Source organism: Schistocerca nitens, chromosome 6 (genome assembly GCF_023898315.1).
Source record: "Schistocerca nitens isolate TAMUIC-IGC-003100 chromosome 6, iqSchNite1.1, whole genome shotgun sequence".
In the NCBI taxonomy this organism is placed as follows: Eukaryota; Metazoa; Arthropoda; class Insecta; order Orthoptera; family Acrididae; genus Schistocerca; species Schistocerca nitens.
Genome location: NC_064619.1, coordinates 122,339,101 through 122,354,868, shown reverse-complemented (window position 1 = coordinate 122,354,868; position 15,768 = coordinate 122,339,101). Strand labels below are relative to the sequence as shown.

At 38.3% G+C, this 15,768-nt stretch overlaps 1 protein-coding gene across 1 annotated transcript in view; it reads left to right on the top strand.

Annotated features, from left to right (window-relative positions):
- The window catches only part of LOC126262556 (leucine--tRNA ligase, mitochondrial), a 125,856-nt gene extending 110,293 nt beyond the window's left edge, over positions 1 to 15,563 (top strand). Inside the window, exons 10-11 of the mRNA XM_049959251.1 lie at positions 3,880 to 4,113; positions 15,120 to 15,563. Coding sequence (XP_049815208.1) covers positions 3,880 to 4,113; positions 15,120 to 15,347 — 462 coding nt within the window. The 3' untranslated portion in view covers positions 15,348 to 15,563. The remainder of the gene's footprint in view (positions 1 to 3,879; positions 4,114 to 15,119) is intronic.
- Positions 15,564 to 15,768: the final 205 nt, after the last annotated feature.

Genomic DNA, 15,768 nt, shown 5'->3' with positions numbered 1-15,768 from the left:
GGGAGCTGTAGAGGGCAAAAACTGTAGGGGAAGACAGAGATTGGAAGATATCATATAAATAATTGAGGATGTAGAGTGCAAGTGCTACTCTGAGATGATGAGCTTGGCACAAGAGAGGAATTTGTGGTGGGACACAAGGTGCTGTATCATTACCAGTTATCATAGGGTGTGCACTGTGGGTGCCTGTACAATAGTCAGTCAAAGTAATCTCAAACTATTCAGACGTATTGTCATGGTGCACTGTTTTGCTGATTTGCAATCAAAGTTCATTGAATACCAGCAAACTGCCACATCATCACTGTGGGGTTCAGATAGTAATAACAATAATGATGGTGGTGGTGGTGGTGGTGGTGGTGATGGTGATGTCCATTACACTAATGACAGTACTGCACGCTACGCATATACTGTAACAAATCAAATTCATCTTCCCATACCATGCATAGTTTGTTGTTGACACCTCAGAAGTATACAGTTAATTGGATGATGTGTTTGCTTCTCTTAAAAGCTGCTTTTGAAGCTATGAGATTCATATGTCCACATGAATATTCACTGTTTTTGCTAACACTTGGATCATTCCGTGTGTGCATGCTTTTTGTTCTGTGGACAGTGGCTGAATGGCTTGGTTGTGGTATGATCACAGCCACAGATCACGCCCCTGACAAACTGTTATGTGTGGGATACCTGTTTCCATACTGTAATACCTGTCTGGTTTTGAAGAATACTGCAACAGAGCTTACTGTATGACTATAATGTTCGTGTTAATGGTGTTGACTTCAGTCTGAATACTGGTTTGATGCAACTCTCCACACTAGTCAAACCTGTGTTCTTCATTTCTGCACGACTACTGCAACCTATGTACACATCAAGCAGTTCACAGTAATACAGTAATTAGGCCTTGGTCTCCCTCTAGAACTTATACCACTCCCCCCCCCCCCCCCCAAATCTATCCACACACACACACACTACTACTACTACTACTACTACTACTACTACTACTACCAAATTAGCTGTTCCTTGAAGACTTGGGATGTGCCCTATCAACCTATCACTTCTTTTAGTCAAGTTTTGTCATAATTTTTCACCAGTTTGATTAATTATTTCTTCATTGCCTACTGCTAATGTGTACTGCATAGGCTAATTTGCACTGCATATACTTTTTACTTCTGCAAGTATGTGTTGTTTTGCTGCCTAATTAGCTAAAGTTGTCTGCCACCTTTATCATCTCACTTCCTAATCTCATTTCTCCAGTATCACCTGACTTAAATCAAGTACACTCATTTACCTCTGTGTATTACTTTTGTTGACATTCATCTTGTAACCTGTTTCCAAGACGCTGTCCAGTTTATTCAGCTGAGCTCTGAAGTCCTTGCCATATTTGACAGAACAACAATTTCATCAGCAAACCTCAAAGTTTTTCTTTTTCTTAGTTTCCTTTAATACTTGCTCTACATTCAAAGTGAATAACATGGCACATAGTTTACAATCCTGTCTGACTCCCACCTCAACAACTGCCTCTCTGGAACGTCCTGTGACTCCTGTAATGGCCACCTAATTCCATACTAGTTGTAGCTAACCTTTCACCCCCTTCATTTTATCTTCATAACTTCTGATTCCAAAATAGTGTATTCCAGTCAGAATTGCCAAAAGCATTTCTAAATCTGCAGATGCTATAAAAGTGGGTTTGCCATTCTTTAACCTACCTTCTAAAGTAAGTCTTAGGGTCAGTATTGCCTCTTGTATTCTTATGTTTCTTCAGAACACAAACTGATCTTCCTCCTGATTGGCTTGCGAAGTTCAGTCCAACCTTCTGTAGGTGATTCATGTTAGTATTTTGAAGCCAAGACTTATTAAACTAATTGATGATTTGTTTAACCATTTTGGTATTCGGTTCTTGACATTTTTCTTAGAATCTGAGATTATTTTGCCTGGCTCTTATATCCTAGATACCAGGTGGAACAGTTTTGTCATGGTTGGGTTCTCCCAAGTATTTGAATGATTCTGAAGGCATGTAATGCACTCCAGGTGCCATGTTTTGACTTGAGTCTCCCATCATTTGTTTCAAAATTCTTCTTTCAGTGCTGCACACCCACCTTAACTACATAATCTTCTCTTTCCTTAATACTGTTTTCAAGTTTCTTTCCTTTGTGTAGTACAGCTGTATACTCCATCCAGCTTTCAGCCTTTTCTTCTGTGCTTTATACTCACTTGCCATCACAACTCTTGCTATTGATACATGTCCTTCAGTTTTCTGCAAATGTTTCTTTAATTTTCTTGTACATGATGTCTAATTTTCATATAATCATTTATGCTTCTAGAGCTTTGAATTTTTTCTCTAGTCGCTCTTGCTTTGCGAGTGTATTCCTTTGTGTCTGTCAATAGTATTTTGAAACACCTGTATATGTACGACTTAACAAGATTAATACAGATCTCTCTTATCTGCCTGTGACACAAGCAGAATTGTTACAGATCCATGTAGGGGCTGAATAACAACACAATAATGAATTGTTTGATATTTGTAATTAGTTTATAGCTAATATATCAACTCTTGGTTGCAACAAAACTAAAACACTATTTCTGTAACGGTGACATTATACGGCCTTACAATAAAGACATGATAAAGGAAGTGGAAGACGTCAAATTTTTATTCTGAGCATAGCTGGAACATTATTCATAATATCCAGCACAGTTTTGACACAGCTTCTTTATAGTGTAAATACTGTTTACTACCAACTCCTGCAATACACTTAAAATGGTTTACTTTTTACTGTCTCCCCATTGGCTAATATTTTGGAGCAACTCAGATGAAGCACAAAGTATATTTTTTGTAGAAAAGTGTGCCACCTATGCCACATGCGGTGGTAATTAATGAATCACATTACGTTTGTTGTTGAGAACATGCACTGTTTTAAAAGAACACTTACATCCATTCATTTGACACAAGGCATAGAAGCAATCTCTGTGTGTGCATTCCATTCTCTACCATTGAGCAGAAAGTAACTTTAAACGTGCTCAATAAATGGAAAATATTTATAATATAGGTAGAGGAAGTCCATGAAGCAGCATACGATACAAACCCTAAAGAGATGTAAAATTTGTAGGTGGCAGAACCAGGAGTCTGTTCTGAAATAACTAAGGAAAGGCTGGTAGGAAAAGGAACTGGTAACATTTGAGGATACAAGAAAAGTATTTGCCCCAAGACCAAGGGAGACCTACCACGTGATTTTTAATTACATATCGCCACCACTACAGGAGTGGCTAGTTTGATTTGCAGTTCAGCAAGTCTTGTAGTTTTATTGGTGACCCAATAACTATCACTGGCTGGAAATACGACTCTGAATTCAGTGCGTTTGTGATTGTGCCATGTCCATTGTAGTCACTTGTTAAGTATTTAGTCTCATCCTCTGTAAAAGTACTTAAGGTTCATTAAACAGTGACTTTTTTTACAGTGGCTCACTGAAATGAATGAAATTTTGGAAATATGGTTTCTGTAAAAGGATGTCAGTTGCAGCCATTTTAATTGGGATTTTCTGCTGTTTTCCCATTTTATTCCTGGAAAATGTTGAGATGCTGACAATACATTATTGTTGTCACATATCCATTATTAGTAATTTGAAATTAAGGTCTTATGGAGCCACACTATTGCTATTGATTTTGTTTCTTCTGTTAAAGCATTAACCACTTATGTAGTGACATGTGGCAATTTTAAGTGGTTTTTTGGACATTAATAAGGGCTGTTGCACATAAAGAGACACCACATTTAAGGAATGTGGTTAGTTAGTATTTTTAGAGATTATATAAGTACTGCATAAACCTCTAGCTGGCCTTGCATTACATATTAGAATAATGAAATAACAGCATTATCCCTCATTTTTGTTTCAGCAAACACCAAAGGAAATCATTGCGACCAGCCAGCAGTTTGAGAGGGCTCTTGCCACTCTTATTATAGTACTTGCTCCAATGGCACCACATTTTGCATCTGAATTGTGGGCTGGATTTTTAGCAGCACCTCACAAGATTGACACCACCTCGAGTGAAATTCTCTGGGATGCCCCAGTTCACCAGCAGAAATGGCCTGATGTTGATCAACAGTATATTTTGGACCTTCTTTGCAAGGTTAGCAGCCGGTTTGCCAGGTCTTTCTAGATAGTGACAGTTAACAAGGCAAAGCTATGTACTAAATTACAGATACAAAAATTTCATTTGCTCTGTGACAAGGGTCGAGCTGAAAGTTTTGAGCAAGTGCACAGTTAATATTTTTCTGAGAACTTATCTCCGCTTCTTCTTAGACTGGGCAAAGTGATGCCGTGGTTAAGAGAAAAGTTGTATTTGTAAGGTAAAGGATTCAACTCCCACCAGTCGTTTTGTGATTTCCCTCCTTCAGTATGGTTATGGCTGATTTTCATCCCCAACCTTGTCCATTCCAAGCTAATATTCTGTCTCTGATGTTACGCATCCTTGAGAAGCTTGTCACAAATGTTTAATAGGCAAGCACAAAACAAGTGTGTGTGCACATCTTTTTTCTTTTTACTCTCATTTTAGTGTGTGTGTGTGTGTGTGTGTGTGTGTGTGTGTGTGTGTGTGTGTGTGTGTGTATGGGGGGGGGGGGGGGGGAGTGCTCTTTGAACGTGTGTGCTGTACATTGCTTGCAGGAGTGTTTCGATTCAGGATTATTTTCAAGCAGTGTTGGTTACTTGGCTGACCTATAAGCAAACAAGTTACAGTGAAGCAAGATCTAGAAGAGCAACACCTTTGGTCATGTCTCCTGAATCTAGTTGAAAAGCTTATCAAAGAGTACTCCAGCATACCAGTCTGTAGTTACAATTCCCAGCTGTGATTCGTTAATTTATCTACTTGCTTACACTCCTTACTGCCTCTATATTGGTTAGATAAACATGTCTATGATAAGATGTGTCACATGACCATGGAAGTATTTGATACATGTATCATTCAGAATAACAGGGTTGGGTATAAAATCAGTTGAATGTTTATTAAAAATGGCTGAACATTACTAAGAAGTTTATTTTCACATTTCCTTTTGGTCAGCATTCAACAAATACTATACTCATCTTGCACAAAGGTTTCTCATAGATAATTTTCTTTGTAAAGTGTATCATACAATTTATTTTGTTATTCCACTAGTGTCAGCAATTTTACATACCTGTAATTGCCTATCATCCAACAACATATTGTGCACTTTCCCAATGTTTTCTTAGAATTTCATTCATTTGGAATTTTCAAGAGAAATATGGCCTGTTTTTGTTCAGTTGCCCATTTTTTAAGAGTTGAAAATAAAGGATTAGACTTCTTATAAGCCTTAAGCAGTGAAAATCTATTGGTGATAAATCATCCAGAATATATAATTTTAGAATGGCTTATTATTTCATTTTATCTTTGCAAAGAGATTTGTAAACCAAGACATTAACATTTCAAGTTTACACTTGCCTCACATTAATGTGCTGTTACCAACATAACAATATCAAACTTTCAATAACTGTGCTGATTGTTCAGCATTTAGTGTCCACTTCTCACATATAAAAACTAATCAGAGTTAAGGAGACAAAAATGTGTACTGTTGGATTGCACATTGGGCTTGGTGTTGTAGTGGTAAAACATCTTCCTGGAAACTGAAATGTCATGAGATTGAATTTCAGTCAGACCACATAATATTTCAGTCTGTCTTTAAACTAGCCTTCACCTCCTTGTGACACGTAGGTTTGTCAGGAATGAGACATGGTTCAGATTCCACATCCTTTTTCTATAGTGGGATTACTGGGGTAGTTTAGATACACACAAGCCGCAAAAGTGGCATGCTATTGAAAGACTTGCACCAGGTTGTTGAACCTCATAGTATTATTACATACAAAGTTTTTACGACTATGGAGTTTGAGGGCAGTACATTCTGAAAGAATGTACTGTAACTTAAACATAGGTTAGCAGTTTACCTTAACTTAAACATAGGCTAGCAGTTGCATCAGTAAAGAATGTCACGGCTCTCTTTCCGTTGCAGCAAAACATTTGGGGAGGGGGGATGTGATAAATAAAGGCAGAACCTAACTACTTCTTATGCACATGACTCCATGATTGCTATTGAATATTATGTGATTTGTTTGATAAACACAGATAAAAACATGAAAAAAATATGTACCTTCCACAATTGAATATAAATGGATTCAAGGACTAATAATTTTTACTACAGCAATAGCCCACATAGTTTCTAGATACACACTTTAAATTCCTTCTCAAGCAAGCAAGGGTGGTGATGTCAGAGCCGAGTAACATGTTTATTATTGATTAACACCACTATTTAGTTGCATTGGTTGTGTCTGATTTACAGGCAGTTATTATTATTATTATTATATTATTGCTGCTGAAGATTGGTATTTGCCTATTACACTGGTTTGTGGTTTGCTTGTGCATGTCATCAAAATTCCTTCCAGTAACAATACTCTTTGACATAAATTGGAAATTCCCTTATACTTCTCATGCTATGAAATTTTGTGTGTGTGTGTGTGTGTGTGTGTGTGTGTTTTGTGTGTTACAGTAAATTAAGGACAAAAGACTGTCCAGTAATAATATTTGCCTTCTTTGTACTGAAAGATACAGTGCAGCCGTTATCTTTATGTAGCCAAAAATGTGTAGGATGAAATAAACTTTCCTTGAGTGAGCATGTTGTGGACTCAGTATCCTCAGAAAGGTAGCCCATGGGGATTTAAATAGTTTTGGAACATAAAAATTGAGAACAGAAATCTCAGGATGTACAACAAGAATCACAATTAATATTTACAATGTAGGGAAAGATACCGTATTTTAAGAACTACAAGACACACCTTAATTTTTAAGCTTTTTTAAAAAAAACATTTTTACTATTTTTATTATTTGAGTGCAAAGCCACACTAAAAAAATTCTTACCTCATAGAACCGAACTGCCTTTAAAATCCCTGAAAATCGTCATCTGAATTTTCTTCTTCTTCTTGTTGTCGTTGTTGTTGTTCTTTTTCATCTTCTTCATCATCATCAAAGATATATAAGATTGTCTTCACTGCTATTGAGTGCATTACTTATGCTGCAATTCTTGAGAAATTTAACAGTAATGTCTTCTTTCACTCTAGACCACAGCTGTTTTATCCACTGACACACTTGTTTGATTATAGGCCATTTTAAAGCTCCCTGCATCCTGAATTCATCTTGGTTTTCATCCATAATCCATTTTTCCATCCCTCTCTCATATACTCCTTAAATGGTTTATTTATCGAGACATCAAGGTCTTGCAGTTGCGAAGTAAGTCCCCCATAATAACAGCAAGTTCCGCATTTCCCTGTCTCAATTTTTGTTTCACAGAATTTTTCAAATGACTGCTAAATTGATCTAACACAAGAAGATAACTTTTCTTTAATACAGCACCTTTCCTTTTCTCCCACCCTGTAGGCACCTGACAGTATTTCAAAAGGTTTTGACATTGTTTTGCATTTGAAAATGATCATTGGATTAAGTTTAGTACCATCAGCACAGCATGAAAGAATAAAAAGTGTAATGCATTTTTTCATGTCCAGTTGTTTTCATGGCAACAATTCTGTCACTCAGCAAATCAGATGTCAGAGGATTGTTGTCCATATTCACTATTTGGCTTAGTTCCACACTGGTTTACTTTTGATGTTGAATAAAAAAGCGATGGAAAGATAATATTTTGTGACATTTTCTGAGATATTTTGTTTTGGTCCACATACTAAGTCCATGATGCTTCATAAACCAGTAGCATCAACCAACTCCACTCTTAAAGTCTGTTAAGTTTTATTGTAGTGCTAACGTACAAGCATATCTTCGAATCATTTTTGTATTGATTCCAATGCCATTTTGACAGTGTCCTTCAATCCATTTCACTACGCCAACTTCAAGTTTTGGCCATTCTGCATTCTGTCCTCTATTTGCACATTTAGTCTTCCTCTTTTTTTTTTTTAGTTCTTCTTCACCAGCTCGCCAATTGTGAATGGTTTTCTCTATTGGTGAAGATCTGAACTGCCCCTCAGTTGTTCTGTTTCTGTGTTCTTCTGCATATGCTATTACTTTCAATGCATCATATGAATACCTTTTATTTTTACCAATAGCACAAGTCATTTTCAGTTCAAGTTCATGGCACTGTAGATTGCAATGGCACATTGTAGTGATGGGTTTGTGATGGCAAAACGGGAGGGAGACAATTTTAGCAAGCTTGTAAATCCCCACAACTCATGTTCGTCATATCGGTGCACTGCTGCTGCAAATTGAATCCATTGTTGCCAGATAGATATAGGTTTCCCGTGGCATTGAATATATGGCCATTTTTAAGACTGATGGGAATTTTAAAGCAAACACTGGACATTTTTATATTAATTTTGAGTAAAAGGTGTTCCTGAATTTTGGAGGCAATTTTTCAAAACAAAAAAAGTGGGTTTTAAGGTTTTAAGACACTTACAGAAAGCTTTCAGCAAAAGCCTTCATCAGCTAAAGAGAGCTACAATGGCAGATTATCAACATTTACGAGAGCTTGAAGGTGGTGTTACAGGTGGCGCACGAGTGATGGGACACAGCATTGCCTAGGTAGCGGTGAAGTGGGGATTTTCCCGTACGACCATTTCATGAGTGTACTGTGGATATCAGGACTCCAGCAAAACATCAAATCTCTGACATCGTTACAGCCAGAAAAAGATCCTGCAAGAACGGGACCAGCGACAACTGAAGAGAATCGTTCAGCATGACAGAAGTGCAACCCTTCTGCAAATTGCTGCCTATTTCAATGCTGGGCCATCAACAAGTGTCATTGTACAAACCATTCAATGAAACATCATCGATGTGGACTTTCGGAGCCGAAGACCCACTCATGTTCACTTAGACAAGTCTCGTTTCAAATTGTATCGAGTGGGTGGACGTGTACAGGTATGGAGACAACATCATGAATCCATGAACCCTGCATGTCAGCAGTGGACTGTTCAAACTGTTGGAGGCTGTGGGGCGTATGCAGTCGGAGTATTATGGGACTCCTGATATGTCTAGATATGGCTCTGACAGGTGACACGCATGTAAGCATCCTGTCTGACCACCTGCATCCATTTGTATCCATTGTGCATTCTGACAGACTTGGGAAATTCCAGTAGGGCAATGTGACACCCCACATGTTCAGTATTGCTACAGAGTGGCTCCAGGGACACTCTTCTGAGTTTAAACACTTCCGCTGGCCACCAAACTCCCCGGACATGAACATTATTCAACATCTTTGCAACCTGCTGTCCAGAAGAGATCTCCACCCCCTGGGGGTATTTTTACGGATTTATGGACAGCCCTGCAGAATTCATGCTATGAGTTCCCTCCAGCATTACTTCAGACATTAGTTGAGTCCATCCACATTGTGTTGCAGCACTTCTGCATGCTCACAAGGCCCTACATGATATTAGGCTGGTGTATCAATTTCTTTGTTTCTTCAGTGAATATTTACAATATATTGTCATACATTGTCTATTCTGACCGAACCAGCTCTAATCTTCTTACACAACTAATGTAGAAAATGATCCAGTTATCAACTGCCTCTGTCACTTATCACTTGATGGAATCTGTTAGGTAATCAGGTACATGAAGCTATTTAAAGATGTCATTCATTTATCCACTCATTGTGACTAAGGAAGATTTAGTTATTTGCTATAGTGTATATTGATTAGGCATTGGTAAATAAGCTCTTTTAGGTCGTATATTTTATTGAGTTTTAACACAGTTTTCAGGAAATAGCCCCACAGAAGAAATCTCTGTGCCTTAACCTGAAAACCATCTAAGCTAACTAGTTGTATGGGGCCTACAGTTCAACTTAAAATCCAAACTAAGATTCAATTTGGCACTTTTGCATATGCAGGGTGTGGTGTCTAAATTGAGACTAATTTAAATTGAATTTCCCACTAACGTTTACTTCTACAATGGTTGCTACTCTTTATAATCTTGAACATATCCAAAGAATCAGTTGCACAGTCCTTTAATGGCTAAATCCCAATGTAAAGTATAAACGTCTTTCATTACACGAATTCTTCTGTTTGGACCACACTAAAAAATTCTTTGTTTCTGAATTCCAAAGAAAATAGGTATGAACACCCACAAAAAAAGGTATAAAAATAGGTGAGAATCTCAAAAATAGCTTATAAAGAATACTGGTATACCATTTTAAAGATTACCTTCAGTTTTGAGTGTGAATGAGAGAACTATACAGAGATTTACAAAGAAAAATGTACATCTTACATAATTTAAAAAAAGAGAGAGAGAGACAGAAAGAAATTTCAAGAGAAAGAGCTTTACAAATGGTTCAAATGGCTCTGAGCACTATGGGACTCAACTGCTGAGGTCATTAGTCCCCTAGAACTTAGAAGTAGTTAAACCTAACTAACCTAAGGACATCACAAACATCCATGCCCGAGGCAGGATTCAAACCTGCGACCGTAGCGGTCTTGCGGTTCCAGACTGCAGCGCCTTTAACCGCACGGCCACTTCGGCCGGCAAAGAGCTTTACAAATTGAGCAAGTCAATAATGCATTGGTCCACCTCGGGCCTTCATGCAAGTAGTTATTCAGCTTGGCATTGATTGATAGAATTGTTGGGTGTCCTCCTGAGGGATATCATGTCAAATTCTGCTCAGTTGGTGCCTTATATCATCAATATCTTCGAGTTAGTTGGAGAGCCCTGCCCATAATGCTCCAAACTTCTCAAAGAGGGTGCAGGAGGTGGGGAGATCTTGTGACCTTGCTGGCCAAAGTAGGGTTTGGCAAGTACGAAGACAAGCAGTAGAAACTCTTGCTGTGCAAGCAGGCATCATCTTGCTGGAACATTTGTCCAGAATGGTTTGCTGTGAAGAGCAAATATACCACTGTGCTGTAAGGGTGTGAATATACCACTGTGCCGTAAGGGTGCTGCAGAAGACAACCAGAGGGGTCCTGTCTTGAAATGAAATGGCACCCCAGACCATTACTCCTGGTTGTTGGGCCACATGACGAGCAGCAGTCAGATTGGTATCACACTGCTGTCAGGGGCATCTCCAGACAAATCTTCACAGGTCATTGGAAGCAGTACTCATCACAGAAGACAGTTCTACTTTAGTCAATGAGATTCCAGACCTAATGTGCCTGGCACCACAGCAAACGGACTTGGTGGTGTACAGAGATCAAGGTAGTCAGTGCAAACCCCTTTCAGTTAGCTACCTGCTAATGGTCCTTGTGGTCACTGAAGCACTAGTTGCATGTCAGATCCATGATAATGATGATGAATATGGGGCTCTCTGATGATTGCTCGGTCTTCTCATTCTATAATCTCTCTAGGTCAACTGCTTCCTTGTTGACCTGTTTCAGTCATGGCTCCCCCTTTCCTACCAACATTTTTAAATAGTGGCATCACTCCTATTCAAATGTTGAGTGATTTGTTTATTACTCCAACTGGCTTCTTTGAGCGAAACTACACTACTGGCTATTAAAATTGCTACACCACGAAGATGACATGCTACGGACGCGAAATTTAACCGACAGGAAGAAGATGCTGTGATATTCAAATGATTAGCTTTTCAGAGAATTTGCACAAGGTTGGCGCTGGTGGCAACACCTGCAACGTGCTGACATGAGGAAAGTGTCCAACCGATTCCTCATACACAAACAGCAGTTGACCGGCATTGCCTGGTGAAACGTTGTTGTGATGCCTCTTGTAAGGAGGAGAAATGCGTACCATCACGTTTCTGACTTTGATAAAGGTCGGATTGTAGCCTATCGTGATTGCGGTTTATCGTATCATGACATTGCTGCTTGCTTTGGTCGAGATCCAATGACTGTTAGCAGAATATGGAATCGGTGGGTTCAGGAGGGTCAATACGGAACACCGTGCTGTATCCCAACGGCCTCGTATCACTAGCAGTCGAGATAACAGGCATCTTATGCACATGGCTGTAACAGATCGTGCAGCCACATCTCGAACCCTGAGTCAACAGATGGGGACGTTTGCAAGACAACAACCATCTGCACGAACAGTTTGATGACGTTTGCAGCAGTATGGACTATCAGCTCGGGAGACCTTGGCTGCTGTTACCCTTGACGCTGCATCACAGACAGGAGTGCCTGCGATGGTGTACTCGACGACGAACCTGGGTGCACGAATGGCAAAATGTCATTTTTTCAGATGAATCCAGGTTCCGTTTACAGCATCATGATGGTTGCACCCGTGTTTGACAACATCGCGGTGAACGCACATTGGAAGCGTGTATTCGTCATCGCCATACTGGCGTATCACCCAGTGTGATGGTATGGGGTCTCATTGGTTACACGTCTCGGTCACCTCTCGTTCGCATTGACGGCACTTTGAACAGTGGACGTTACATTTCAGATGTGTTACGATCCGTGGCTCTATCCTTCATTCAATCCCTGCTAAACCCTACATTTCAGCAGGATAATGCACGACCGCATGTTGCAGGTCCTGATTTCTCAGGATCTATGCGCCCAAATTGCGTGAAAATGTAATCACATGTCAGTTCTAGTATAATATATTTGTCCAATGAATACCCGTTTATCATCTGCATTTCTTCTTGGTGTAGCAATTTTAATGGCCAGTAGTGTACATGTCCCCTCTCAAATGGTAACACCTGCATATGTTGTTCATGTGCCTGCCTGTGAGGCATAGTTACTTTAAAACTGAGTACACAGAATGAAATTTCCAAATATTTTGTGCCCTAGTATCAACATGTCCCATTTACCATCTGTGCCAGGTGCACGGTGAAACTGCGCTGCAGCATCACACATTGATCTGTCAGCCACCAAAGTTTACAGTTTGGATTTTCGATCAATACCCGTATGAATATCAATTTGTGACCAGTTTGCTGAACTTCTTTGTGGTGTGTCTTTTTTGTCTTAGAGTGCATTTTAAAGTTTTGCAGTAAACCTTGAAGAATGATAATGATTATTTTACGCTGATCTTCCTTGTGGGCAATGACGCGAATGATAAGAACAGTCTGCAGTTATCCATGTCCTTGGTGCTGAACCTGTTTGGTTCACAATCAAATTTCCAGTTAGTAACCTGCTCATGTGAGCTGTCTCATGTCCACATCTCAACACTGAGCAAATGACCAGCTCGCAATGGCTAATGTAAAATCAAGTTCTACTAAGCTGTATCCCTTCATTGTGGCTCATCAGTATGTTTCATGCTAAATTTATTTTCTAATATTGTTTAATTGATGAGAAATGATAATGAACTGAAACACATTTCTAAGTACAAAATATATTTTTTACAGTGGATGCAAGCCTTAGAATGAATGTTGTTTTCAGATTGAGTATAAATTGTCAACAACTTGTATTTCGTGACTATTTTATTCCCATGTTACACAAAAAAATATAGGATGTTGGTGAATATTCGTAATTTTACCTTTCACTAAAGCATCAATCTCTGGTGCCACTTTCTGAACACTGCTGCTTTGAGGACGAGCTTTTGAGGTGAAGTCTGTCAGTGAGCTTCTGTGGGTAGATTTTGTTCTCTTAAATGCAGAAAAAAGGTTTCTTGCACAGGTATACAGAGCCAAACATCAATATAATTGTAGCTGCAAACTTGTGGTCATGGAGATGTATTTTGAAGCAAATCCGTATAAAAGCCTCTGAGACTAATTTTGTTATGAAATTTATCAAGCAGAATTCTGTTACATTGTAGGTCTAGAAGTTCTAATTTGTAGCTCAGTTTCCACACTGTCAACACCAATTGAAAAGGAAAGCAAAACTATGTTAAAGTTCTTTTGTAACTTCTGAAAATCCTGGACACAAATATTAAATTTGTGGAAAAGATCAATGAGTAGATTTTGATTCTGTTCAAAATTCCATTTTGCCCCCATCCGTTTCGATTTCTTGTCCACTCCACAAAGAGATGTTCACCTGAAGCTCCCAAATGTAGTCATACATCTCTGAAATTACAATGTTTTTTTTTTTCATGAAAAGTTTAAAACACTTATGTAGTGCATAATATTACAAAGGAAACCCTAGAAAATGCAATAAATTTTTTGCAAAAACCACTGCCATATCAGCAACTTTATTGGCTAATCCTGAATTCTGATGGTTGAATGAGAAAAGCTAACTGCCTGCACCTCTTAAAGTCTCTCTGCTGCAGATCCTGAACATGTCTTTATAAAGTCTCCTTCATTGAAACTGTGCAGTATTTTGTTAACATGAAAAACAATATGGTAACTTGCTCAAATTGCAGTTTCATTTCTTGAGCGTTCGTTCTGAAAACAAAAATATATTTTCATAGTGAAAATGTTGGGGAAAAACATTTATTTTTCTGCTCTGATGTATGCAACATTTGTTTTCTCACATAACTTAATAGTGTTTTGTTGCTCTTTGCATTCCAGGTGTCCATAATCTTTTGCATGGAAGGTATTGTTGATGTGAATTGTATTCAGAGCTTTGAAGCACACAGAGTACCTCAGGACACTATCAGATACTATAACATATAGTCATCCTGCACTGAATATGTAAATTGATGTTGGTATGTTTGACTTTTGTTTTAAAGTTTCTAAACTGGCCACTAAGCTGCTTTTCATCATTATAAAAGAAGCTACTCTCCACTTAAAAAGCATTGTGTCTTGAGTATATATGCCCATGGGCTACCATGACACTAACACGTGGATATTCCTCTGAAGACAGTACACAATTTGCGTTTCCCCTGCACTACATAACAACTGTGGTATGTGGTTGCATCCAATGAAAGTAAAAGCATAATACTTATGTTACAACTGTTTTAATAAACAACATCAAAAGTAATACTCTTAATTTCTTCCTAGATTATCTGCTCCACCTGTACATTGCATGAGGCAAAAGTCATGAAAAGAACTAGAAAATATTTTAAGTCTGTCTGGAAACTGAAAATACATACCTTTGGATTTGTAGTTTAACCCCCACAGGGCCATCAAGGCAAATGCATAAAACTGACAGCAAGGAGAGAGCAGAATGAAAAGTTCACTCTGCAACATTGTGTGCACTGCTCTGAAATGTCCTAATAGATTCTGGGTCCAAGTTTCAGCCTAACATACAATTTTAATGTTGGGAAGTTTCATTAAATAAAAGCATAATCATACTCGGTTTAATCATTTGTTTCAGGTAAATGGCGCTGATAATGCTACAGTCCGTATGCCACGCTATGAGATGGACAACATAACGCATGATGAGGCTTTGGAGTTAGCATTAACACAGACAAAAGTGCAAGAAATGTTATCAGGATTCAAGATTATAAACACACAGTTCACACTTTATCCAGGCTACAAAGCTATTATCAACATTATAACTGAACGATCTGTGAACAGCATGAAACAACATCAAGAAGTGTGAGAACACTACTATCATTTCATTAGCCTGTCTTTGTGAAATTGATACATGATATTTCTGTGGTGCTCTATTGGCACATTATGCTTACACATAAATGATGCAGAAACAAGTCTCAAATACAGATTTTTTATTTGCTTTTACAAATTTGAATAATTTAGTAGCTTTTATCGTGCAAAATATTGACGAGAAATAATTAAAGTAACAACTTTATTTTTGAAATGGTTGCCTGTGAAGGTTTCTCTCTGATAGAAAAATGCCTTAGCTTATAATAAGTAATTTAACTATGGGATTAAGCAATAAGTTGCATTAGTGAAAGAAGTATCTGTCATAGAAGTGCTGAGTGTTTGAAAGTTTTTAAGCCTGATTAATAGTTCCAGATGTCCAGGTGGATTCAAGATTACATTCTGCTGTACAAATATGAACA